This window comes from Scatophagus argus, chromosome 16 (genome assembly GCF_020382885.2).
Source record: "Scatophagus argus isolate fScaArg1 chromosome 16, fScaArg1.pri, whole genome shotgun sequence".
Classification (NCBI taxonomy): Eukaryota; Metazoa; Chordata; class Actinopteri; family Scatophagidae; genus Scatophagus; species Scatophagus argus.
Genome location: NC_058508.1, coordinates 14,725,496 through 14,752,782, shown reverse-complemented (window position 1 = coordinate 14,752,782; position 27,287 = coordinate 14,725,496). Strand labels below are relative to the sequence as shown.

Genomic DNA, 27,287 nt, shown 5'->3' with positions numbered 1-27,287 from the left:
CCATAAACCAGGTGAGATTATTAAAAATGTAGAGTTTAATATATATATATATATTTATTTATTTCTGACATTCTGATAAGGATTGCAGGTAGGCTTCACAGTACACACTGTGTTCCACTTGATATGCTAAGCAGAGGAGGAAGGGGTGGGCATGGTGGGCTTGACAAGCGGCAGGTTCTGTTTGTACACTAGTAGTGAAAGCAGAAGGAGGCAGTACATCCACAGGCAACATCTACTCCTCTACCATATTGCTCAAAAACCCCACAAAGGACCACTTATTGTGATCCACATTCTCTAGAGTTCATCCTTACATTTTACCCTTCTTACAATCCCTAAAAAGACAGTGATTGACAAAAAACGTGGCTTATCAAAAGACTATCTAAGCGCATGCACAACACTTCTTCAAAATATCCTGTTTTCTCATTTAACCCCCTCAACCCACAACAAAATGTAAACAAATTGAGCTTGGCTTTAGACCAACTTACTTGTGGTGAAGTGAGGTCTACATCTGTTAAAATGCTTGATAAAATGATGTAACTGTACCATTTGGTGCAAAAAGTGGCTCTTATGAATCTGCTCTTGAAAATGGCTGTAAAGTTAAATTAGCTGTGTGAAATCATGACTTGTGTTTTAGGGTAGGGTACTGATGTTATTTTTTTGTTGTTGTTGTTGTTTTTTCCCCCCCAGCAGCATAATAATCACACCTGTAATGAATATGAATGCATGCTCTTAGGTGGCTCTAACTTCCAGTTATGATGATGCACAAAAGCATTGCAGCAATATGCCCGGTGCTGATAATAAAACATGCCAACAGGCCCTAATTAACCTTCATCCAAACACAAGCTCTCATTTGCCTGTAAATTATTACAAAATCAGGTAGCCTACTGTTTGAAATCTGAGTGAGTCACATTCAATTTGCACGCACAGAGAGAAACCCCTGCCTCCTCGTATAAATGTATGGATCCAGCACAGAAAATAAAACCTCTAGTACACATTAATTATGCCTATAGTTCCAAAATAACAACCAGTGTGAGGGCACTTGCAATTGTTGTCATACAGTATATTCACCACAACTACCAATATAATTATCAACATCACCAAAATCTTCATAAACATAGTCCATTGACAACACACACAGAGGCATACCATAAATCACTTTTGGATAGAGGTTAGTCTAGAATTAATTTTGTCCAAAGTAAACTCATACATAAAACAAACTTGAAAGAAAAAATAATTTGCTTAGCAATAAATTCAATGGCTTTTTTTTTTCTGTAGGTTTGGGAAGGGTGACTTTGATCACTTTTTGGACTGAGGTGGATCAGTAAACACTGTAATTGCACTTTAATTGACAAAATTATTGTCCTAAGACATTTTGTATGGAATTAAAAAAGTGACACTGCAGCATCTGTTATCTGAATGAATTCTAAATACCTCTGATCATTTGTATGACAACAAAGATCACAATTTCTTTTATTTTCCAATTGAATGAGCACACATTTTTATTTTGTTATGATCAGTCAAACAATATAGGCTCAAGACTTCATTTATCTTCATTCTGAATTAATAACTGGCCGAAATGTGCACAGAGAGTTCTAATAATTTCCACAGGAACTGATTAAATAACTGGTTACAAAAGAAGATAGGGCACTGATGTGCAACTCATTTAGTGCTGTAACATATTTGAAGTCAAAGCTCAGGAGACAGAATTCGAAAGATCACAACTGATTACCAGCAGAAATAACTTTCTGCATTTGTGCTGCAGCATCGTTGTAACCTGGTGTTGAAGTGAAACATTATTAATCTACAGTAAACCTGTTCATTGTGTGCAGGGACAAAAATAACATAACATTTTTAATCATTACATTTTCTACACATGATAAATATCAGCACATATATTATCATTATATATATCGAAGATATGCATTTTACATATACTTTTCCTCTCATTTATATACATCAATTTATGTACAGTCTTTGTATTTACATTAGGGGTCAAAGGTCACTGAACCTGAAGCACTTGAAACAAGTTTAAGGGAGAGAATCATATGAACCTAAAGGCAGTGTAGTCATCCATTCTTTATCGTCAAACTGCACATGGGAGGTCTAAATTTACTCTCCGAGGACGACGACGACAACAGAAACACTCACACGAAATAAAACACCGCCTTTCAGAGGCTTTTGATCCAAAGCAGTTTGCTCATATTGGCTTGTCATGCAAACACATCGTGGTGCTTTCTTCAAAACTGACAAAGAGATGCAAGTTCAAAAATTGAATTTACAGTAACATTCTTCTAATACTGTGCTGGTATAAAGTGAGTAAAAGTGAGCTGACCTGTGAGAAGGTAACCATCAGATAAAAAACTACAGTTGCAATATGTGATAGAAGGGGGGAAGTAAAGACTGGGTGTGACAGGAACAATGAAACTGCTGCATTAAATGTTTCATCCTGCATGCCAAACCTGTCTGGAGGGCTCAGCATTTTCCTAATGTGCACAAAGCTTCAATACCCTGCGAGCGATATAAGACTACTCTGTCACTCTGCCTCTCTGGTTCACCCTGAGGATGGGCTTTGCTCCTAACCATGTCAGGCTCTGAGTTTCCCTAATCAAAAGTTGTACAACTTGTGAATATCATATTGCAATTTGATTGCATGTTCAAATAAGGCAAATTAAAAAAAAGGAAATTGAGAAACCCACAGAAGTACAGACCACTGCATCAAATGACAAAGATGAACAAAGCAAAGCAAAAAGAAAAAGAAAAGAATTGAAAATCTGAAAATGTAATACTCATCTATATTCCAGTCTTTCCTCCTAAAGGCAACTGTTCCTCCACTATGGCATTTTGGTGTTTTTTTTTTTTTTGTGTAGTCACATTTATGTACTAGCGAGCAATTGTAAGAGATGAGTTTCTTTGCAGCCTGTAGCAGATGTGTTCGAGTTCTGGTTTCAGGTGGGCATTGGTGAGGCCAATGTGTGTTTCCATCAGGCCTTGGTGGCAACAGTTAAGAGTATGTACAGCCATAGGGGTGCTGGTAAGCTGTGATGCCTTAGGGTCATAGGTCATAGAGTGGTGCTCTGGGGCTCCTCCTCAGGCACAGCGTCCCCCTCTGGAGAGTCTGTCACTGCCACGGACCTCCTGCAAGGGGCACCGCTGAACTCATCGATGAGGCTGTCCAGATTGACATTGATGGAGGGGATTTCATAATTGAAGATATCTAATGGTGAGCATGACGTGAAAGGTGAGTGTGATGAGCAGAATGGCGGAAATGGTGATGATAAGCAAGAGGAGGAGGAGAAGAAGAGGGCATATGATGATGATAATGAGGTGCAAGAAACGGAAGAGAGCAGAAATAATATTAATATATTTGAGGCCGAACTCATGGTAAGTGGCATAACGTGTCTGCCCTGATTGAAGAAAATCAGTAGATTACATGTGTTTCACATTCTACACAGGGATCTTTTCTGTGTGTTGCTAATCACGCCTGAACTAGCTTAGCAACTAATGTGGTTTGTCACAGCTTTTTTTGTGTCTTTTGAGACAACAGCAACAGATATTTTGTCAGATAAAATACAATAACAGGTCAAAATGACTGCACAATGACACATTACTGTACACATTTACAACAATGGCCAGATAAACCAACACAGAGGCAACAAGATGTGTGTGGAACTCTGTGGAAAAATGGCACCAAGACACCAAGTGGGCTTGAAGTAACAATGAAAATCTCATGAGGACCGGATACAGTGTTTGCTCTAAATATAGGTATTCTAATGTGCTGCTGCATTTACTGGAAGCAGCAGGTCTAAGCAGAGACCAATGACTACTCCTGTGTAGGAATGAGATGGAGCGTGGCAGTGTAGTAAGAGGGAGCAGAGGTTTTAAAAAGCAATGATCCTGCCAAAGGACGAAGTGGGGGTTACCTGTGGCCCCCTGATGCCGTCGGCAGGGACGATAGAGGGGGATGTCTGCTGGCGTAGGGCTGGGAATGGGGAACGAGGGGGGGGGGGGGGGGGGCTTTAGGATGAACCTTTGTAAAGCGACGGCGTCTGCAATGTGAGTGCAGTGTGGTGCACTCTGGGAAGTCCTTAAGCCATGCAGTATTGGTTGAGCTAAAAAAACCCAATAGTCCCAGCCTGCTTAGAGGAAATAGGGAAAATGTTCTGTTTCAGAGCCACTGGTAGATATGCTTGAGGCAGGCTGCAGGAGACCCCAGAGGCAGCCACAGCACGAGGCCAGGCAGTGAGATGGAGCGCATGGGGTGGGGACGGTCTGGCTTACCCTAAAAGTCCCCCTCACACTTAGCCCACACTGAATCCCTGGCCTCACACAGCTGCAAGGTACACAATAGTAGCAGGGGGAACAAGAGAACGATAAATATAACAAAGTGACAGAATGATTGGTATATGACAGAACACCTCATCATCAGAACATCATACGGTAGATATTATGAGAGGTTTGTCGGGCTAGGTCTCCGTGCCTGCTACGCAGTAAGAGAGACTGGACTGGTGTGATCTGTGTAAGCCTCTGACCTACCTCTGCCAAGTGAGGGTCTTTGTAACACAGATAAACAGAGAGCACATGATGAATCTAATGGCAACTTCCATACAAGCAGGACGAGCTATGCTTCTCTGATGTTTCCACACATTACCCAGAAACATCATCACATAACACAAGCAATGAATACATAGGTCAGGAGATTTGCTCACTATACAATTGCAAAAAAATGGTAATATTTACATTGCATCATTTTCAGGCATCTGTGTCTAAAAGGCTACTATTATTCATTCAGACATTCGTTTGGGAGTAGTCAATAAAGGGAAAAGGTGTCTACAGTGATAAGTCCTAGTGACAGAGTCCTACACTCGTCCACCGTCTCCATTGGACAGGGCCACAGCAAGTCTGAGAGAGGGCCGCTGCAGCCCCATCTGTGGTGGCAGTGGGGGTGTTGTTGCCAAGGGGTGGTGTTTACCTGTAGACATGCTCTCCCCAGGAGACAGTCCATCCAGGAGGCCTTGCTCCATGGGCTGGGGAACTGGGGCCATGGCCGGGCCACTGAGCCCTGGTGGGGCTGTGGGTGGCTGAGGAGGAGGCAGACTTGGTCTCTGCCTGGGCTTAGGGGCAGGCCGTGACTTGGTGAGTGTTCCAGTCAGGGAGGGTGGGGACGAAAGGGAGTGGGGCGCTCCCAATGGAGTCTGCCCAGGAGAGGATGGGGGCACTTGCCCTGGAGGGCAGGCCAGTCCATAAGGGGACGGGGTGCTAGGTGGTGTAGGGGACAGGCTGACCGGTGACGGCTGACCTGTGGACTGGTCGGACATCCCGCCAGACTGGCTGTAAGGGACCTTGGGAGGCACAGGGGCCAGCTTCTTGGAACCTGGAAACACACAACACAGTCATATTACTATCTCTTGTTAAAAATGAAAAACTCAAACTGAAGAAAGTTGGTCTAAGCACAGACAGAGAGATGTTAACCTTTGCGCAGGGTGTGTGGACTGTGCTCTGTAGAGTGGGGGGACTGGCTGCTGCTCTGAGGACTACTGCTGGGGGGCACTGTAGGACCTGCCACCTGGATGGCTTTGTGTCCAATTACAGGGGAGAGCTCTTTACTCTTCAATGAACTGGAAGAGAGAGACAAACATTAGTGTGTGACTGGTATCAGACACGTGTTTATAAATAGTCAGAACCAACCACCACCATCATCATCATCATCATCACCACTTATGAGTGTTTCACTGTTAATGACATTACTAAGTTTTCTGAGATTGAAACCCAGAGTTCAGCAAGTGTTAAGCAAGGCTACGTTAAGGTAAGTGAGTTTACAGACAGTGTTGCATATTTTGAAACACAAACGGTGAACATAAGTTCCTAAAAACTGCAAGTATCTCTCACTTCAAACCAGACTACAGACTTGTCCATGTTGATAAAAATGTCAAGCACTGTGAATGTGAACACCGTTTTTGACTCAAATAATGAACTTAGATGGTGCAGACATTTCAATCAGACAAACCCGATCAGAATTACAACATTACTGTTATACCCAGATAAATACAGATGGATATATATAACAATGATTAATGACTATTAAAAAAACACACACTTGACACAGCTTTTGTAGAATAAAAAAAGAAAGGAAAATAAAGCTTATGTGTTTTCCGTAACAATATTAATTCGGACAGAGTTGTCATTTGTCAGACGTGTTGAATTGTGAATTAGAAAAAAAAAAAATCGAAACAATAAATTACTTTCCTCTCCAAATATACAAGAGTTTATGTGATCAACAAAAGAAATTATTGATGTTGACTCAGCTACAGACCAGCTGGGGTCTGGATCTTGAAAAATCTGAATCTCATGATAGATTCCTGACCGAAACGCCACTGAGCTTGAACAATTCAGCCAGCACTAGTGAACCGAAAGGGCACTTATTTGTATCCAGCAACAAATAGAGATCTTGAACCTCTTTGGGCAGAAACTCGATAACTTACGTTGTTCAGTATTGGGCTTATCTTTTTATTACAGTAAAGACAGTAGTGAACATGCACAGAAAATAGAGAGAAGAGGAGAGATACTGCGTGCAAAAATCTGAAAACATCTTCACTCATCGGTTAACATGCACATCAAGAAACATGATTATTTATGAAGGTTACAAATAACCTTGATTTACTTACATACATAATTCTTGAGGTCTGCATGATGTTAAAATGATGTTGTCAGACACCATTAATGGGAATAACGTTTGATATATTGTGTATTTTTCTATTTCATTTTAAAACATTATCATTATGTTTTGAATTATTATCTTCTCTTCTTACTGTGAGACAAAAGAATAATCATAATTGATGAAGATGTACTCAGTAATATAGATCAGTACAGTTGCTTAACTCGTATGAACTCCTGCCTTCAAAGCGCACCCATAATTGAAGTACGGTAGTCACATTTTAGATTATGTGACATCTAATTAACTGCAATCTCCTGCAGTCCCACTGAGCTGTGTGGGCCCAAAAAAAAAGACCATCTGAATGGGAAGCCATGGAGATACCAAATCACAACAAGGATGGTTATTGAGCAACTTGTTCTGACTGCTGACAAAGATTTGCTGTAATGATTCATGCTGTCCTCAGTGGTTGTAACACCAAAGACTTATGAGTCAGGAAACTGCCACAGTCACTCTATACAAACTCAGCTCTTTGGGTCTAGCTGGAAGATGCTTATGCCTAGAAAAACTGCTGCAAACTGTAGATTAAATACATTCATATGCTATTTGATAGCCATATGCAGCTTCCTCCATGTATTTATCATCTACTCAATACCAGCATGAAACCGAGCCAGTAACCAAGCCAGTAACATCCTTAGTTGCTAGGCAACCCCCATGAGAGGCATCCCTGGACAACCTGAATGTTACAGAATCTGGGGTATTTAATTTGAAAGGGGAGGGGGAGAAAAAAAGCAAAAAGAAAATCTATGAGCCAGCGAGCTAGAGGAGAGGAGAGACAGCTGCCACTCTGTGTTACATCCATAGCGGCCATGGGTGTGTTGTATTTACCTAGTCAGCCTGGGGGGTCCTCTCTCTCGGGCACATGGACAGGCAGCCCACGGCGGGGGCGGGGGCGCGGACGAAGGGAGGCTAGGGGGGTTGCCAAGGGACTGGTCATGGCGAGTTAGTACCAAGGGGGTTTTGATGTAGAGTGGTGAAGCATTAGTGTCTGGCGGGGGAGCATGCGACATATCACCAGGCGGGCTGTGCTTGGGGAAGTGCAGACAGCTGGGTTTGGGGTTCGAATTGATGTCGAGTGACGAGGAGGAGGAGGAAGAAGAAGAGGAAGGGGGCGGGGCAGGGGGAGTGAAGCCAGACCAGCGCAATAGGGGCGGGGGTGAGCCGGGGGGCTGGGACTCTGGACCCGGAGCCACAGGGCGAGCGCAGGGTGGGGGCTTGGGATAGAAGTGGTGGGGGGCAGTGTGGCATGAAGAGGTGGGATAAGGGGGGGGTGGCCGGTCCTCCCCTGAGGGTGGGTGGGCATGAGAGGTGTCCGGCCGATTGGGCGACACGTTGTCTGAGCTGTAGATGTTGAGAGAATAGACAGCACAAAAGAAACAGCTCTAGTGATTGAACAGGGAGACGCACTGGAGCGATATTGGGTAAGCTGTTTTGATGATCAGGGTGTTAGTGGGTTAGTTGGTCCGTAGCCAAAAACAGAAGAGAAAAAATTGCATTTTAGGGTAGGTGGTGGGCACCAAGCTTAGCACACAGTCAGCTTAGTGCAAATAAAAAGACAAGCACAAAGAAACAGCAAAGAAAAAGAAAGTTTTATCGGCAAAGGAAAAGAATACAGTGTTTAGGACTCCCTCTGTGATCACCTTGTGTCTGCACACTGCATAGAGCTGTGAGGATCTGTGTCTGGAGTCAAAGTGCTGGTCTTATGATATTATCAAGCTGAGCTGATGACTTCGTGTGAAAACCCTTTCTGCCCTCATCCTACAGTATATGACTTGCTTGCATTGCAGGTCCTGCAGCCAGCCCAGGGCAGTGTGAAACAGACACAAAACCCTTTCATCGGCTGAAAGAGCCACAGGAGAGGAGGGGAAAGCCAGCCAAGCCAGAAGCCATATTATCTTTTGTCTGCCACACAGGCAGAGCCAGCAACCATGAGGTGATTATTCATGTGTTTATCTATGATAATCATAGTAATAAATGGTAAAATCAGTCTGAGTGTCAACAGAAAAGGAAATAATTCACGACCAAAGCTGAGAAAGCCAAGCCACAACAATGGGATATTAGAAATATTTGCATGCTCGCAAAGGATTTGTGGATTGAAGCTTAGTGCACACAGTGTACAGGAACAAAACTTCCATACAGAATTTGGATTAAACCCTTAGAGTCAAAAAATGTCATTATCCTTTTAAAATTTTACCTGCAGTGACATTAACCTGACAAACAACAGTGAGAACTGAAGAAATGTGGAGAGTGAGACACCACAATGATCTCAGACACATGAGGGTGTGACAGAGAAACACTAAAAATAATGAAGAGGTGTTGCAAAGAAATGGGAGTAGGATTAACACAGCCATGGATGTTGGTCACACAGAGCTCCGAATGTTAATGATGGTTTATGATGATGATGATGATGGCTATAAATGACAATAAAAATTAACCGGAGTGAATGCGCGAGGAAGAGGGGGGGTAGCTTCTAAACTGTGACTTACCAAACCCTTTCTCCTGGAGGCGGTGTTGCAGATGGGGAGGTGGCAAGCTCTCCGGGCTGCTCGGGGATGAGTGTGTCTGCGGGGGAACCGGGGCCTTGCATGCCTGGAGGGGTGGACGAGGCCTTGCGTGCCAGGGTGGCGGAACCCTTGCGAGACACCCAGGAGGTATCCATAACCCGCACGCCCATACTGGACACAAACACAAATGTGGAGTCACATATGATGACAAAGAAAGAGGTGAGAGCGGGGTGGGTTTTAAGGAAAGAAGTGGGGAAAGAGGCGTACCTTTGAATCTTCCTAATGCTGCGTTAGTAGGGGGAAGAGAGGCAAAAGGGATATGAGGTCAGAAGTAATGCAGACATGGTCCACAATCAGAAGACTTAAACCTCTCATTTACTCAGGATACTGTATATGATGAGGGAGATGAGATCCGCATTAGCAGGAGAAGTGATGTTCCACAGGTAAGAAGATGTCAGGCCACATAACCAGTCTGCACTTATCTACTGACCAGTTTGTTTGTTTTTCTAATTAAACCTGTTTTGGTCTTAGAAACGCACAAAAACATAGACAGAGAGAGGACACCTTTTCCCCAAGCTGCCAATAAAGCTATTTTCCATCACCCCATATTGATAGTTGGCGGTAAATGAATGCACATATTTACAGCCTTTTCCTTAATTTGATGGGGGTATTTTGGAGAAGGCATCAGTTTCTCACACTGCCAGTGTTTTTCCACCGGCTGCATGAATGACTCAGGCCAGGTGACGTGCTAGCCAGACTGTGAAGGAGGAGCTGGGTGTGGGAGGATAGGAAGATAGCTATGGAGGAAAAAAAAATAAAACAGACATAACTAGCAGCCTTCTATCAGAGGCCGCACAGTCAATGCCACACAAAGCAATCCATGTCCATGTATTCGAATCAGACTACATTTCAGCCTTCTCTTCTCTGCTCTTGATGAATGCTGATTGAGGGGGAATGCACTTGTACAGTATCACTGGAGCGGAAAACTTTAGACTGCAGGATGCGTAAATACTCCACCAAGGTAATGGATTTTTAATGTGAATGTGTTGCTTGGTTCGGATATAAGAATCAAATATCAGCTGCATGAGAGGAGGTGTGGGTGGGAAGAGAAAGAGAGAAAGAGAGAAAGAGAGTGAGAGGTGGGCAGCAGAAGGATGCACTTGGCATCATACCCATCCTTCTTGTAAAACTCCAGCATCATGTTGTCAGTGGCGACGCTCAGTGGGCGTCGGCTCTGGTCGTGCTGCTGCTTGCGCTCTGATTGGTCCATGTCTGGTGAGGGCATGGAGCTGTAGTTGGAATTGTGGTTGGTGTGGATTGGGCTGCCATAGCTGCCTGTCAAGTTGAATTCAATCTCTGAGGGAGAAGCAGACACGATTAGACCATTAGAAGATGGTACACTGATGTTACAGTAGTTTTAAGAACGGGAGTTAGAGTGCAGATATCTTGATATAAAACTGCATTTCTACATGCCAAACACAGTATCATAATTGTTTAATTTAACATTCTGTTTTGTTGCATGCTTTTAATCTGCTGAGAAACAAAATGTGTTTTCTTTATATGACAAGATACATTTTTGGAACGACAAACACAACTCAGGTGCAGTTTATTATGCAACAGGAGAACATGGGAATTCTTGTTGTCGACATACACACACACACACACACACACATATATATACACAATACAATATATATGAATAATAAGACCAGTAATATAAATGCTAAGAATAGCAATATTGCATCAAGCAATTTATATAACTATATGTTATGTAAAAAATCCCTTTGTACAATTACAATTATAAAAGATCATTAAAATGGTGCCTAGCCTGACTGCAATGTTGCATAGATAGCATGTGATCCCCACCTCCAGGGAAGAACCAATCAGCATGCTGGATAATGGGTTCAATGATGCCGACAATCTGCAGGGACAAGGTGGTCATCATCTCTGTCATGTTTCTGGAACAAACAAAAATAAGTGAACCACAGCATGATCCTTACGTGATACTGATAAGTTGTATGTATGCAAAATAATTAAATACGTACGGTTCAGTGTGTGTCCAGAGCAAATTAGGGCCGAGAACAATCGCCATGTTACCGGCAGTCATCTTGTTTACATCTTGGTACTCGCTTAGCTTGGCTAAGAATTTGATTAGATATCTGTGGGATTTAAATAAAACAATGCATCTTAAAACCTGTTTATATCTTATTTATTTATTTTTGTCAGACATCTGCTAACACTACAGAGCTAATGATTGCCAGGAGTAATTGCTATTTTCCCATATACTGTAAATAATTCACTCACTCACTTTTAGCAGGTTGCAGATACTGCACAAGGAGCTACACAATTTAATTATCATACCTGTGCCACCCAGGTTACTGTATAGAAAGAAAAGTAATAGCAACAGTAGTGTAAACTTGCAGATGACATATTGACAAGACCATAAAAAAAAACTAAACAGCAGCTGCAATTTCAAAACTTGCAGGCAGTGGTTAGCTGTAAAATTCATTATCTGCGAATGGCGCAGGTGTCAGTATTGCAAAAGCAATGATTTTCTCTGCCTGTAGGTGGTGATACCTGAATGTCTGCATTTCAGACCTGCTGTTGCTGTTACTTGGCTGTAGGTGGCACAGGCTGGACTGAAACTGCAGGGCTGAACCTGATTGTCAAAGTTTTTTTTCAGTTGGATGATATTGTCTGATTTTGGTTCATTTGAATAAAGAACATGGTTGTTTTCATTTCAGGGATTAATTCTTTTTTTCTTTGGAGAGTTTGGCAGCAAGTGAAATGTTACCTTCTAGTTTTACAATGATTTCAGGATTTTTATTTTCTCTTTGTAGTACTAGCTGGACCACGCGGGAACATGTACAAGGACAGGACAAAAAAAATAAACAAAGAAAGCAACTGACCTGAAATTGTTTAGGTTGTCTGTGGGTAGTTTTTCACATGCGGCCATTAACGCTTGTAGTCTCTTGTCCATATCTTGAATGCTGTGTAAATAAAAAATTATTATGGTTCTCAGTTGCTCCACTTCTTAATAAATGCTACCATTTTTCATTTTGGCAGTTTAGACCCTCTGAATGAAGACTGTTTTTCACTGTGGCCAGTGGCATGATTCAAAAAATACTTTTAATGAGAAAACTGCAACTCACTTGGAGGCCTGAATCCATTCATCATAAAGCTCAGTGGTCATCAGTGGCTCAGGAAGCTCACGGAGGTATGATTTCAGAGCCCCTTTGGGTGAGAGAAACAGGGAGTAAAAACTGGTTAGCTGTTTTTAGAGGAAGAGAGGGCTGTTTTCTTTCTCCTTCAGAGCACTGCTGAGGCCATGCCCCATATCTCCACTCCCCTCCAGCAGGCCCTTGCAGCTTGTGCAGCTGCCAGATTCAGATTGCTCAACACAGATTTCATGCTAATGTGTGAAACAGACAGCAATATCAGAACAAAAAGCCTTCAGGATAAGAGCAGCGAGGGCAAAGCAGACAAAGACTGCTCAGTGGCTGTTATGCTCGCCCGAAGGAGCACATTTTCCAAAAACTAGTCAATGTTTAGTAAAAATCTTTGTCTTTTACGTAGATGTATTTAACAGTTTTTTTTTCCTGATTTAGCAATGACAGAGTGTAGGGGTTGTTGTTATGGAAATGGGATTTGAACAAGGCATTTCTGTGGGCGTTAGTTCACCTGCGATGGCGTGTGGGTCGGAGGAGTACTCCTGCACATCCAGAACTCCACAGTCCAGGGATGCTTTCAGCTTCTTCAGCTTGGAGGCTGACGGAGCCACTCTGAAGAGGCCCTGCAGCCCACACGAAGGAAAAACATAACCATGTGTAATTATCAGACCTAACATGACCTGTGCATAAACGCCGTAAAAAGTCACAGCCTCCATCGTGTGCACTTGACATCAGTTTATGATTAATAACACAGTTGCATACAGGTGGGTTCACATGTTTTACTCCATTAACTAGGCTATGTTTATATTACCATCAGCCATTTTCTAAAGCACACCATAAGTCTCATTACCACAAGCAGATAAAACCATTGTAAAGATGATGTAACCTCAGTTTCACAGCCCTGGTACTGCTCATATTAGTGAACATAAAATGGGGGCACAAACAGTGCTGTTTTCTGCTGCAGTGCAGTGTTGCTACTTGTCCTCTCTCTCCCTCCTCAACCGAATTTAATTTTAATCTAAAAGTCAGAAAAAAAAAGGGTCATTATAAACTTTCCAGTCTTCACAACGTAAGGTGAAGTCAGGTTTAAACTACTGACAGATCTTAATTTTTGTCAGTTATCTTGAAGACATACATTTCTTGGTATTTTTTAACTGATACTGGGTCATTTACAAAATCCATTATCAAACTCTCTCTAGCTTGTCCCCTTTCTGTAGCCGAAAACAGTTTATGCCCCTGACCTCAAAACTTTTATCAGTCATTAACACTGATAGGGGAATTTTAAAGGTCAGCATGACAGCAAGAGCAAACTATTATTTGATTATTTTCCCAAGATAAATCATATTCATTAATTTCTTTTATTTCCCTCTACATTGTTCATCTGGTTATCCAAGCTCCCCCTCTATATCTCCCTGACACTGCTCCCAACAGAACCAATGTGATGTGTACATGCGTGTGTGTGTCCTCTACCTCTTCCTGCATGCCACACTCTAACAGCATGGTGACACAAGCTTCAATGGGGAAGGCAATCTCTCTCCCACTAATATTCAGGTGTTCCTCCAAGGACTTGCCAAACGACGGCTTCTCCACCCACGCCTCTGCAGCACAAAAACAGCAGCTTGACAAACATAAATCTACAAACCTCAGCTGCATCTCCTCCTCCTCCTCCTGCACGACTTTAGATCAATCATGTCACTTACATGGTTAGATTACACATCAGAGTTTCATTGTTGCCACACCTCTATTTCTGACATTGATTATGAAAACGTAGGGCTTAAGCTCCTTTGTTTGGTTTAGCACTCATAAAGCAGCCACATCTCAAATATCAGGGTAAACATGTCAGGGCTATTACCTCCTTTACTTCTCATCTTGATATTGCTTTAATTGCAGAGTTGAAGCAGCAGTGAGAAGACTCACCTTGGTGAGCTTTAATCTGGGGCAGGACACTGTGAAGAATCTCTAATGACTTCCTGTGATATTCTGCTTGTGTTTCTATCAGCTAAAGGAGACAGCAGGAGAACACAGTTGATAGTTGTGTATCATATAATAAAGTTATTATCTTCTATAATGCTCACATTTATTTGTCAAACAGAAATAAAAATAGAGTGAGAGCACTTTCCCAATGTACTTACTGCCTGGAAGTAGTTTGCATAGTCTATTTCTTTGGCCACAAAACTGTACATATCTGCAGACAGCTGGTCCTGAAACAGAAAGTAGACAACCACTATCCCAAAAGAAATGATCTCACCCACATGTAACTGTAATATCATCCTGGCACTGTGGTCCATTTGTGTCTGATACATGCAGCAGGGATATAAATCAAATAGAGACCAAAGGAGCTGGAGGAAGGCATAATATTCTAGGCTCTGATTGGTGACTCACCCTACAAATCTCCATCCGGTTGGCTGCCTCCTCCATCTCTTCTCTAAGAGACTCAGACTTGGCGCCGGGCTGCAGTGTGCTCGGGTGACTGGATGACTTGGATGACTGCTGATACCTAAGGACATGATATTAAGAAATATATAAATAAAAAGTAAAAATAAATAAAATAAAGGCTACCGCACTGGATAATTCATGCTTCCTGCACAGATATTTAAAACCTGATGCTAGATTTAAAAATTAAACCAACTGAGGGGAGCTCTTAAACGTGGGCATTGCTTCACCTTGTTCGAGCGGAGTCCATGTCCAAGACAAGTTTAGCTAAGTGCTTCCTCTGTTTCTGGATGTTGGGAATGTCCACCTGCAAAAGAATATTAAGTCAGCTCAGAGAAAAAGTGCAGAACTTTCACGTAAACAAAATCCAGACTTTGCTTGTAATTTCATGTCATTAACATCTGAAATAACAAAAAAAAGTGTGAGTGTGGCTCTGTAATTTAAATCAGGAAGATGTTATGTTTTAATTTGCGAAACAGTAGCAGTGACAGCAGTGAAAGCTCACCTCAGCGAGCACATAGAGGGGCTCCACCACATCTCTCTCTATCTGGAACTCAAACTGGATGAGCTCCTGGGCCAGTTTCTCTTCTGTCTCCCCACAGAGCTTCAGCATCTTCCTGTTTGGTGACAGCCAAAGTCACAGGCAATCAAATGTAATTGAAATGCAGACAAGGGTAATGAGGACAGAGAAGAATTCAATAGCCAAATCAATAATTAAAGAGGACTTTCTCTCTGTGTTTGTGCATGTATGCCAGAGAAGTGTGTGAGCGAAGGCCTGTTAACTACAGCGACTTACCCCAGGAGAGAGTCGTCCCCCAGCACTGCAGCCCCTTCGACCATACACTGAGCCAGGATCGTGAGCGGTAGTTTTTTCTGACAGCAGAGAGAAATAATCTTATTCGAACTTCTCTAAGATTCATGCAAGATCATTTCCTGGCAACCTCATGAATGGCTCATGCAGGAAGGTCATCAGCTGATTAATCTTAGGGCTCTTAGGCTATAAAATAATGGTTGTTTGCTTCATTTTGACTTTAGCTTTAATCAATTACTCTTGTTTTAAGAAAAATATCTTCCACGGACTCCCTTCTTGTCGCACACCCTGAGCCAGTCTGTGACATCATGTTATGTTGCACATCACAGCATATCAGTGTCTGAGAGAAAGATGGACGCAGGTACTCACAGAAGGTGACTTGACGGATCTCTTCTCCATATCAGTCCCCTGCTGACCCTGCAGGCATGCAGTCAGCTTCTTGTGGGTGCTGTGTGTCACCTGTTTGACCAGGTCCAGACGCTTCTCCACCTGGAAGAATACACACACGCATCAGAAACCTCTTGTCCTGAACACATGTATTTCCATGAAGATGACACTTCTGCTGTCTTCATAGTACAAATTGGCAGCGGACAAGTTGTGTATATGCACAAGGTTTGTACCTGCTTGTAAAAGACAGAAATTCAAAAGATAAAAAGTTCAAATTATTTTCAGCTGTGCCATGTTGCAATAGGCATTTACTCATTTGATACAGTTGATCAGCGTAAATAACACAAATAATGGATGATATATCATTAGCTGCAGTCAGAAACTTTTTCTCTTTGTTTAAATCGGACAACCTTAGAAGGGAAATTTTTTTTTCATTATTTGATTGACCTGCAGACAAATGTAACCTGTGATAAGAGCCTGCATTGGGTTAGGGCTCACAAGACAAAAATGTTGGAATCACTGATCTCCATTATGGTCAGACACAGCAGTCATAATCACATTATTTACACCTGGTAACAAAAGCCAGTGTGAACAATGATGAGACCAACTGCTTGGAGACCATCTTTAATCAAGGACCCGGTTCGCAGGTGTTGTGATTGTCTTCCCTGCCCACACACACGCACACACAAGCACACACTCTTAATACCGCAGCTCACCTGCAGAAGGTCCTCGCTTAACACCTCAGTTTTTTCTGCCCTGTAAAGATAAAAATGGAAAAAACGTTAGGGTATTAACATGAATATTAGCTAATGCTAGCATTCTGAAACAATGAGCTGTACATAAGCAACACTACACACGTATGGCAGAACAAACTAAACGTTTTTTTTTACATATCACACCCAACAAGCTACACAGCCTGTGGCAGAATATTACAGATGGGTGTCTTTCTCACACACTCTTTTACAGGCTCACGATGACATGCTAGTTATGCTCATTGATTTGAAGCGCTTCACAAGTCTCACTTGTATCCAAATGTATATCACATTGGTGTGTCTTTGCCAAAATGTTTTGCAGTTGTGATACAGAGCCCCAGCTGTCTTGCAATGGATGTAGACTCATTCACTGGCTTTTTACATACCCAAAATGGGTGGGTCATCCATGCACCTGTCCCCGTGTGGGTGTTCATGTGAACGTTTATATATGTGTGGCTGTTTTCCCAAGTGTTAAATAATACATGAGCTCAACATATTAATTATCAGGCAAACTAGTCATTGAGCATGAATAGTTTGCCTGAATAACTTGATGGAGTGTTCTAACACCAGCGCGAGTGCAACAAGCAGGACGACAACTAAAGGCCACTGATTCAAATATTCAAATTCCCACAGAGAGGCTTCGCATCCCACTGTGAATCTAGCAGACTGGGGACTTAGCCAAAGACTGAGGGAAAGACTAGAGCTGCACTGCTGCTGAAGCAGATAAAACTACTCATGCAGAGTACTGAATGAGCCGTAACCTCAGAAAAGAGCAAACCACTGGATATCATAAAGATACAGTATCAGCTCATTTCAGACAGCTTATATTTTAAGTCTTACATCCTTTTCTGGCAAAGCATATTGAGCCCAACAGAGCTAAGTATTCCCTTTATAATTCTCCAAGAAACAGGCAGATTGTCTCCTTGAAGCACATACATTGTATATTATATTAAAATATGTGTTTTCTTTTTTTATTTAAGCAAACTTTGGCACAACAGTGCACAAATCTAAAGCAACAATCAAGGACCTATCAGGACCACCTTATCAGATTGGAGGATAACATGTAATTCCTGCTCAGAAAGGGCTTTAGACTGACAAGGGAGGGACTGTTCGGGCAGACAGAATGACCCCCTAACATGAATCAAAACCAGTTCTGTAGACCCCCTGCAACCACCAAGTGGTGCACATACTCTCTCAGCACTTCCCCTTCCTGTCTGCACAACCTTTTCCTGCTATTGTGCCCCAACTGTGCCAATACCAATTGTGAATAATAGCTTGTTTTGTATCATTCATTTAGAAACAAAATCTGAAATTATCTCACTTCTGACAAAGAGAATGTAAAAGACCTTGGTTTGTGCTCTATCAGTCATCAGCGAGACAAAAATACATCATAACTAAAATGCTCTTGACATGTACAATGCCTCATTGCAGGAGATATCAGAAAACAAAAGGACTCAACTAAAGAGCATCTGTATAGTGGTGTGTGTACATGTTCCATACACTGTTGAGAACAACAGAGAGCTGAGCTTGAATGATGTCAGTTATTGGCGTCTCCTGGTCTCAATGCCAAGATGTGAGCATGAAGCCATGGGAACTGGGTCAAACCATGTACCAGTGGATCTAATCACACTCAGCCTCTTGGAAAACTGCTTTGCTCGCAGATCGACGAGGAAAAATACAGGACATGAGAATGTGCATGTTCGCCTAAGAGGGGGAGAGAAAAATGATAGCGGCATGAGAGATTTCTGGCATGATCTGTAAAGAAAAGTGTGATCGCAGATTGCTGATTACAAGACAAAGGGGGATAAAAATAAGCCGAGCTGTGCACTAAAGTTTGGCTCAGTTTTGCTACGACACTCTGACAGCCTTGAAAAATCTCCATGTGCTATAAAAAACCTTGAGGACCAGACTGTCACATGTATTTTTATGTCAGCTCATCACCGTATATCCAGCCTCAGACTGGCTGGTCAAGGTGTCCATTGGATGAATCTGGCAGCTGAGGGACCCTAATAGGGGGCCCAACAAGAAGCTTCAGCTGTGACAGGGATGTTGGAGAAGCTACTCCATTAGCATATCATATGTCATATTTGACAGAGATACATGGACAACCAGTGACACCCTCTCTGTTTTGGAGTCAGGAGCTGACTTTGACTAATAAACTCACTGTCAAACTTTCTCAATAATATGACAGCGGCATGTGGGGGAAAGATTTAATTCATCCTATTCCTATCACTCAGTGCTTTTCCTGAAGCCGTGACCCGACTGAGACAATGTAGATGCTGTATTAGTTAATTGCATTTGCTGTTTTGAAAGAAAGGAAATGAAAGTTTAAACACGGGCATCTCATGTTCGCACTGACCACAACTGATTATGACCAATTATGACCTAGACTTCAAACAAATCGGAGCCTATCTTCAAAGACAGCAGAGCGTCTTGTTCTTTGAGCTTGTTTGTTTTCAGACACTGGTATTTCCTCTTAGGAAAGCAGTGTTGTTCATAATCGGCCTGTGAAGACACAAAGTATCAGCGTGTAGGCAAGAAAACAGAGGGGTACTGGAGCTGCTTGAACCTGATGTAAGGCTAACTCGCAGGAGATTTCAGAGGTGAGGAGAGAAATTCATCTCAGCAAACAGTGTGCACAATGAGTCCTGGGAGGAAAGTAAAAGCGTGGGAATGTTGGCAGCCATGTGGGCGGTGTGCTCGTGGAGGGGGAGAGAGACTTTGCTAGGTTTATGCCAACCATCTGCCACTTCGCAGGCATACTTTCACCTGGAGCTGTTGATGACTCAATACAAACATGCGCACGTGCTCAAACACACGTGCACACGCATCTATAAATGGACAGATTAATTAATTATATTCAAAATGTTGAACTTTATCATAAGCCTTCAACACATACAAAATAATATCAATACCTGACAAAATCTGACTCGTTTCTTTGATAGATCAGTGAAGACGGAACTATAAGTCTGCGCAACGCAAACATGGACACGGAGACATCAACTGCCAGATTCTGGTGGCAACATTAGCAAAATGCTGATGAGACGAAGTGTCTGAATCTGTTGAGGACATCTGGGCTTTTGTATTTACAGCTGGCCGAAAAGAAATGAGATTTTTTTGTGCATATTTTCCCCGGGGACCTTAGATATTCTAAGTCATTGTAATTCCAGAAAGTTGGGAAAGATGTGTGCAATAAATACTCAGCTGCAGTCCGCACAAACATGTCTTTTATAATAAATATTGCTATCTCAAGATATGTTAATGTTGAAGGACCTCATGCTCAGCCCTCTGGTGCTGTACATGGTTTATGAGAGCATGAATAATCCATGTCGACGCAATCAAAATGTGATTAAAATTAACATCCATAGTCTTGAACATATTGCCTTGGCAGCTAGCCAACTGTTGGCTAAAGCACTTTCAGCCTACAGGTCCACCTGAGAGCCGTCTGAACAAAAATAAAGCGGTCATGCTCTGGTTTTGCTCTCACTGCTGCTTGCCTGGCTAAGAAAAGTGCTTACTCTAAGGCCTGGAAGTGCTGTGCTCGATGCTAGATCCTGTGCTGCGAGGGGAGTGTAGTGGAGCAGAATGGTGGCCCTGGGCCTCAGCAGGGCAGCACACGGCCCGGAGCACTGGCATGAGAGCCCCAGTCAGCCATACACACCCACAAACACAGAACTGTGTTCATGCTAGACATGCTCTGTGAATATTTCTCCACTTAATGTTATTTTTTTCCTTTTTCTCTCCAGACCATCCCCGTGCAAATGCATCTAGAGGCCCAACCGGTTTCCTCCCAAATGACAAGGCAAAGGGCTGATGGGATACAAGGTTACTAAAACAGAAAAACCCACTTACTGTAGTTGTCCAGCAAACTAGGTCACAGTTCTGTTAAGTATGCAAGAATAACTGACAGAGGAGTGCACACACGCACACAAGCGTGCACATGCACACACACACACACACAAGCAACACATACATGTCCGGAGAGGGAGTGAACGAGAGAGGGGAGAGAGAGACAGAGAGAGCCTGCAGCAATCAGCAACGTTTCACTGGAAACACAAGCAGTGAGTTATCTCTAATAACTTTATTCATGGTGAATAATCTCCATAAAGAAGCATTCTGCTCTGTGACTTAACTGTGTGTTCACACTACCTAAGCACACACACACTGCACCTGAATGACGCCAAATATCCAGACGAGCGCATCAAACAGGCAATGAAGTAAAAAGAAGCAACAAAGATCAATACTGCAACACTTAAGCCAAAAAAATGAAAAAGAAAGAAATTTCTCCACCATTTTTGAAAAAAATGTGGGTTGACAAGCGAATGTGACGAAACAGCTAATACCAAATGAGTGTTTCTAGGCAACCAAAGCAAATGAAAGATTTTATGTCTACTGTATAGAAAAGGGAGAATCATCTCCCTTAATGAAAGAAGGAAAATTTAGATGAAAAATAAGAAAAAAGTAAATAGGAAATTGTTATTTGTGCTTCCTGTTGTGAGCCCATTGACATTCCTGAATGGAAGGAAGTGGGCATGTTGATATGACGTTGCCTGTTTTCTTAGGAGGATGTTGTTATTTCTAAAAACAGTTCCACTGTACTGTAACCAGCACTATCTAAATGAATAGCTAAGGCTTTGGGTTGTACACCCCTAAAAATTAAGGGTAATTTTAGAAGCAGTGCAAAACACAAATTTGACCTAACGATATCAAAATAGCGAATTATGATATTATACAAGTTTACCATCACCACCTGAAAAGTTAACTGTCAAAAGCAAGCATCAGAGAATCTTTGCGTAGAACATTAAATCCTTTTCAGACCCAGTCTTGTTCCTGAATGCCTCGCAGCTTGGACTGCATCTGATTCATTTGTTGTATTTCAATCAGGCCCTGGGGTCACTTCCTGTTGGAGATGAGCTCATGAGCAACAGACTGGGCCAACCCTGACATCCGTGATCTGCACCTGCTTTAATGTGAAGCGGGTCAATGGGGACAAAAAGTAAATCGAAGTGCAAATGAGAGCAAGCAAGCGGTGTGTGTGCCATATTGTTTTTTTTTATATGTGAGTTTACAGGACCAGGACAGTGGCACTTTAAGAAGCTAGCCTTTTGAGAGAATCAGCGACATGGAAAGAGAGAAACAAAGCTTCTGTCCGATATTACATCATCTCTCTTTTGAAGACCAAAATGGCCCCTTGACAAAGGCTCTTTATCACTAACACTACCCTGTAGTATGCTGTCTCTGGGAGGCACCGACTGGGGTATGGGAGCATTATCAACGTGGATCTCTGATACTAGCACCAAAAGGCTCTATAATCACAGCTATTACTTTAAATAAAGATACACTATTTAGAACACAAGTAATGACTCATTTCTGATGACTACGCCCTCAAATCAACACAAATCTCTTGCCATGAAAGCGCTTTGACTTGTAAAATAACAAGCTGAGGGTGTGCTTTGCAGTCAGGATTCAACAATGTGATCAGAAAAGAACAATACAAAAGTGAACCCAGAAGAGCAGTGAATCAACTGCCACTCGCACTGAGATCTCCACCGCGGTGTTCTCAACCTGCAAATCCAGTGAATCCAGGCAATGAGGTGGACGAGGGAGACCGAGAGGAAAGGAGAGGAGAGGAGGAGATGCTGCATTGGCATGCAACAGGGTCTCCTTGTACGTCTTGTGTTACCTGTCAGCTACCATATGCTCTTTTACACTTACATTCTTGCCAAGAGGTGCACATGTTAATCCTGCGCTGAATGTAAAACAGGCAGGGACAGTCACGTTCCACGCCAACAAAAATTTGTTTACAAGATTAATATGTTGGGGATTCATGCATAATCTTTTCTTTTCTGTGATTTATCAGGATTGAAGTGCAGGACACCACGGGTGTTCAAGTGCAAACACATTACATGCAAACTCTTCGCTAAATTACATAAAAATATCCACTGATACATTTCGTAACGTTTGCCATAATGTGTCCTCCTTCTTCTCCCTGTATGTCAAACTCCTTGAGAAGAAAGCAAGCTTAAAGGTAGCACTGTCACCTACTGTGTCACATTATCATATGGAAGAGAAAGAGAAACATAATAAGAGTGAGTCCATGCAGGAAACAGAAAGCATCTGCAACTCAACTGCCAGCCCACAAATGGCTGCAGCCATTTTCTGATAACTGCTTTGTGGAGTGGTAAGCTAAAGCCTGTACCCTAAAGGCATGAACAGAAACAATGCTGCTGCCATACAATAGTGTTACTGGTGAACATCACCCAGGTGAGTGGTACAGAGTGTACTAGCAGTCCACTTTTTAAGTATAAAGTATAAAAAAAACCCCAAAAACAAAAAACAGTTTTTTTCATTCATTACATGTGTGAAATTGGTGTGACGTGGAATCTTTTACCAGGCTGTCCTAGACCTAGATTGGGCAGAGAGTTGGGAATAGAGAAATAGGTCATAAGAAACGGAGGGCGGGAGGTGGCTGGAGCTAAGTAATCTTTTCCTGGCTTGTTTGGTGTGTATGAGGGCATCACAGAAGCTACAGTGAATATAAATACTTGTCTTAACATCATGGAGAAGTTTTGCAAAACACCAAGGCCTCAGTCGAGGCTGAACTGTCAAATATGATGGCTTAACTTAACAAAAACATGCCAGAAAAAAAGGCAAATTCAGGCAAAATGTCTCACACTTTGCAGAGATGTGACACCCCTTTGTCTCTCCCACTGCACCAGAACACATTTCTTTCAGCTATAGAGTATGCATGGCTGCACAGCCTACAGTATGAGGTCTTGCTCCACAGAGGTGATTGGTCAAGCTGGCGATCACATGACATGGATCTCACCCAGGAAAGTGGCAGCAGCAGCAGCAGCAGCATCCTCAGAGAACCAGAGAGATGCTGACACAGCACACCTGATCGTCAACCCCCCACTGAAAAAGACCTTCAATCGCCATCACATACGAGATACACATTAAAAAAAAAAACCTTGTGGAAGCAGAAAGAGTAGCCATTACAGACAGGATAATATCTGCCAGAAAGAGGTGAGCAATTTAAAAGTCTGCAGTTATAACACCTCACTCATTATCTCTTGAACGAAGACACATGCCTGTTAATACACACAGAGATTCTTGTTACCAAAGTCATACAGTTTCCAACATGGCTTATGTGCTTCTTGTGGATTTGATTGGTTTGTTTGAAGAGAATGAGGACTGGTCAGCGCTATTAACGGCTCCAGTGAGACTGCTGAGGTTCAGGAAGGTCAAACCAAGGGAGTAACCCCTGTTCCACTCTGAAGATGGGCTTGATAGCTTGAGTCAGCTGAACAGTATATCTGAAGCCTCAGTGAGAAAGGACAGGGCAAAAGCACGGTCTGTGAGATCATTAATCAACAGAGAAACTCAAAAGATGGCAATAGTTTCAACCTGTTTCAGTCAATATGGCACACACTCCCTCCTGGGTGTGTGCAGCATCCATTAAAATGGTGATGCCATTCTCACTCGTGCAGGAAAGGCTCTCACAGGGAGAGGAGCTGAACTGTAGCACGACTGGAGTGTGAATGTTTACATTATGATGCCTCATTAATCTGCACATACACACATTTGTCTGACTCCACCGGCTGATTCTGCACTAACACACCAAGTCACGTGTGTGTGTGTGTGTGTGTGCAAGGACACATGGATCCAAACAGGCATCCATGTAAGCATCCAAACACACCCACACATTTCTTCCCTGTGGGTGGTACTATCAAGGGACTTCATCGCCCTTCATGGATCGGATGCAAACCGGAGAAACAAACACTAAAAACTAATCATACACATGATCCAAGCCTAAACACAACATCTCTTTAACATAATCGATGGAGGAGAAATTGACTTCAAATGCAAAACGAGACAGCGATGATCACGAAAAACATGCTGACCTTTAGGGAGCACATACACGACAAAAAAAAACACATTTGATGGACATTTTAATCCAGAGCACCTTATGGTACCCTGATTGATGGTTTGCTTCAATAACTGATATTTAACTTGCTTATCTGGCCCAGGTGGGTTTGAGAGTTGAGGTTGTGGCTATGAAATGTAGATAGCAGAGGGACAAAACTGTTCAGGGAGAATGTTGGTACTCATCATTGCTCTGTGGTACAGGCAGACCACCTCAGCAGGGAAGATTGCTGCTCTTAAGACACACGGCTTCAGAAAACTGCAGAGTTTGAGAAGAATATTACACTCACAACAGCACAGGTGTGCACGACACACGGGGATTCAAATAAGACTGTACAAGTGCTCACACACACACACACAAGGAAGAACTGCCCTGTCTTCTCTTCTCATAAGAAGGCCCACAAGCACATCCAGAATCACACTCCCACACACACACAAACACACACAAATGAGTCACACAGAAATGATTATAAAAAGACTGGAGCTAGAAAAAGCAACCATGAACCAAGGGGTAACTGACAATGATAGCACAAACAGAGCCCGCAAGGTGTGTCCCCTCCCTTCCGAGTGCATGCCACTCACACAGCCGTGTAATAATAATGACCCACACCTCCTGGCCCTAACCCCACCCCCCTCCACCCAGCAGAGAACACCTCCTGGCCCAGCGCTGCTTGACAAGCTGCTCTGCCTCCCTGTGTGGTGAATGAACAGAGTGGGTGGGTGGGGTGAGTGATAAACCCAAAGGACCTGCGTCAAAGGTCACAGAACATCTATTTCTGAAGGTGGGAAGGGATTTCAGAACCACCCAGATGCAGGGCAAGCACAGGACATGGAGGTCTGTGAGGAGAGGGATGGAAAATTTTGTTTCAGATCTGGTTTTTAGGAACTATAATGACATGATGAAGCATCCTCTTTAAAAGAGTAATAATCACATTATCCAAACATAAAAAAGCCGCATGTTAGGTAAATGCCACATTCGGAATACGACCTTCAGGAATTCACGGACTTGATAACCCACGCCTAGTAGGTGCTTCCCTCCTCACAGCTGATATTACTGCGTGATGAAAACATTGCGCCTTTTTCCATTCTCGCTCACGTCGCAGCCCACACCGCATCCGTCTGCATCACGTTCACCTACTGACAGGTTCTGTGACAGGAGGCAAATTTAATCACAGCATAACTTCACAACTGTACGTTTTTCATACACTCCACGGGTGATACCTTGTCGTCTCCGTGTGATATTGCGATTGTCTATATTTAATGTGTTTCCGTGGGCAGGTTGTACTGGGGCAATGCGCCTACACTCTGCCTATGCGGTAGCCTCCTCCAATGGACATAACGCATAGGAGCACCATAGGCGTTTTAAACACGGGGTATTCATTCGTTCCCGTGAATTAGAACAATTGCACTGACCACTGTCTGTTCCATATAATAAGCCTAATAACATGCAACATCAATCACGTTTGCATGAATATGATTCTCGTCCTATTGGGGCCATGCATGGGGGGCTTCTCTTCAGTTTGACTTGGCCCCGGCGAGAACAGCGCACGGAGAGGGTTTAGCTTACCTTCCCACCGTTTGGTTGGCGAGCTGTCGCATCCGATTGAATTGCTTCTTCATCTTGTATTTTCTGCGTTAACACCTACAGGGGGGAATATTCCGCATTATTTCTCTCAATACAACGGTCCGTGCTCCACAGAGGCGCAACACAAAATCCAATCTGCCATATTTTCCTTCCCTCATTGCAAGCTGCCAACGCCAAAAACGCATCCCACGATTACATTTTCAAATGGTTCATATATGCGCTTTTACATCTACATTTGCTCCACTGCCTGCGCAGGGATGCTGGACCAATTCACCGCGGGCACACTCACAGGCAGAGAGCGACAGCAGTGACAAGTAGCGGCTGCGCAGCAATGCAGTGTGGGAAATGTAGTGCGTCGAGGCTGCTGCTCAGTAAAGAATTCAATCTTGCCGGTTCCCAGAGGACTATGAGGCGTGATCAAAAAGACATTTATTTTCCTACGTGTTTAGATGTGTTTAACTTCATTCTATATTTCAAAAACTGATTCCAACAATATTTCAACCAAGTGTATAAGGAAACGACTGAATGTGTAGAGTTGGATATATGAGTAGAACTATGGAGTTTATGGTCAGACATTTGTGGAGATCAAAAAATAATATATATAATAAAATTTAAAACAAATTAGGTTCAATAGCCTATTTATATTTATGCGTTTCAGTGACTAAGCTAATGTGGTATGATTCGCTATTCTATCATGGTACTCCCCCTCCCCGAAATGGCGAGACAAGGACCACGAACACCAAAGAGGTAGTAAGTGCCAGTCTGAGTCAGCCTGGCTAATATCTCCATCTAGTGTTTTAAATGTGCCCATGCATCTAAAAAAAAAACACAAGTTGAAGAACAAATAATTACTCTCCAGTTAAAGGTCCAATGTAGTGGATTGCTCATTCCCATGTCGCCAAAAACTGATCAAAAATCAAGATAACAAAAATGATGATGATGATGATGATGATAAATAATTTTTACAAAAACATGTTTCTTTCACATAATAATGTAACATCATTGCATAT

The 27,287-nt window shown here is 42.7% G+C and overlaps 1 protein-coding gene across 11 annotated transcripts; it reads right to left on the bottom strand.

Moving 5' to 3' along the window:
• Positions 1-6: 6 nt before the first annotated feature.
• arhgap44a (Rho GTPase activating protein 44a) lies at positions 7-26,576 on the bottom strand. 11 transcript variants are annotated; one of them, XM_046415557.1, is made up of 22 exons: positions 26,260-26,576; positions 16,731-16,770; positions 15,997-16,116; positions 15,613-15,689; positions 15,322-15,433; positions 15,047-15,123; positions 14,766-14,880; positions 14,516-14,584; positions 14,301-14,382; positions 13,854-13,981; positions 12,895-13,006; positions 12,366-12,447; positions 12,123-12,203; positions 11,259-11,372; positions 11,080-11,171; positions 10,386-10,569; positions 9,481-9,498; positions 9,196-9,384; positions 7,538-8,050; positions 5,470-5,615; positions 4,970-5,371; positions 7-3,214 (listed from the first exon to the last, which is right to left on the bottom strand). In XM_046415557.1, exons 1-22 carry the CDS (start codon positions 26,310-26,312, stop codon positions 3,060-3,062), a joined length of 2,961 nt encoding a protein of 986 aa, XP_046271513.1. In that variant the 5' UTR covers positions 26,313-26,576; the 3' UTR covers positions 7-3,059. The 11 variants fall into 11 exon arrangements, with proteins under 11 accessions (XP_046271513.1, XP_046271521.1, XP_046271516.1 ...); XM_046415565.1 differs by lacking the exons at positions 16,731-16,770; positions 26,260-26,576 and adding an exon at positions 16,584-16,695; XM_046415560.1 differs by lacking the exons at positions 16,731-16,770; positions 26,260-26,576 and adding an exon at positions 16,462-16,601.
• Between the last annotated feature and the right edge of the window lie 711 nt (positions 26,577-27,287).

Coding starts and splice junctions, on each gene's coding strand:
- arhgap44a (XM_046415557.1), bottom strand. CDS start 26,312: ATGAAGAAGCAATTCAATCGGATGCGACAGCTCGCCAACCAAACGGTG. Junction 15,124..15,321: donor CCCTCTATGTGCTCGCTGAG/GTGAGCTTTCAC, acceptor ATTCTTTTGCAG/GTGGACATTCCCAACATCCA. Junction 13,982..14,300: donor CCAGATTAAAGCTCACCAAG/GTGAGTCTTCTC, acceptor TTTGTGCTGCAG/AGGCGTGGGTGGAGAAGCCG.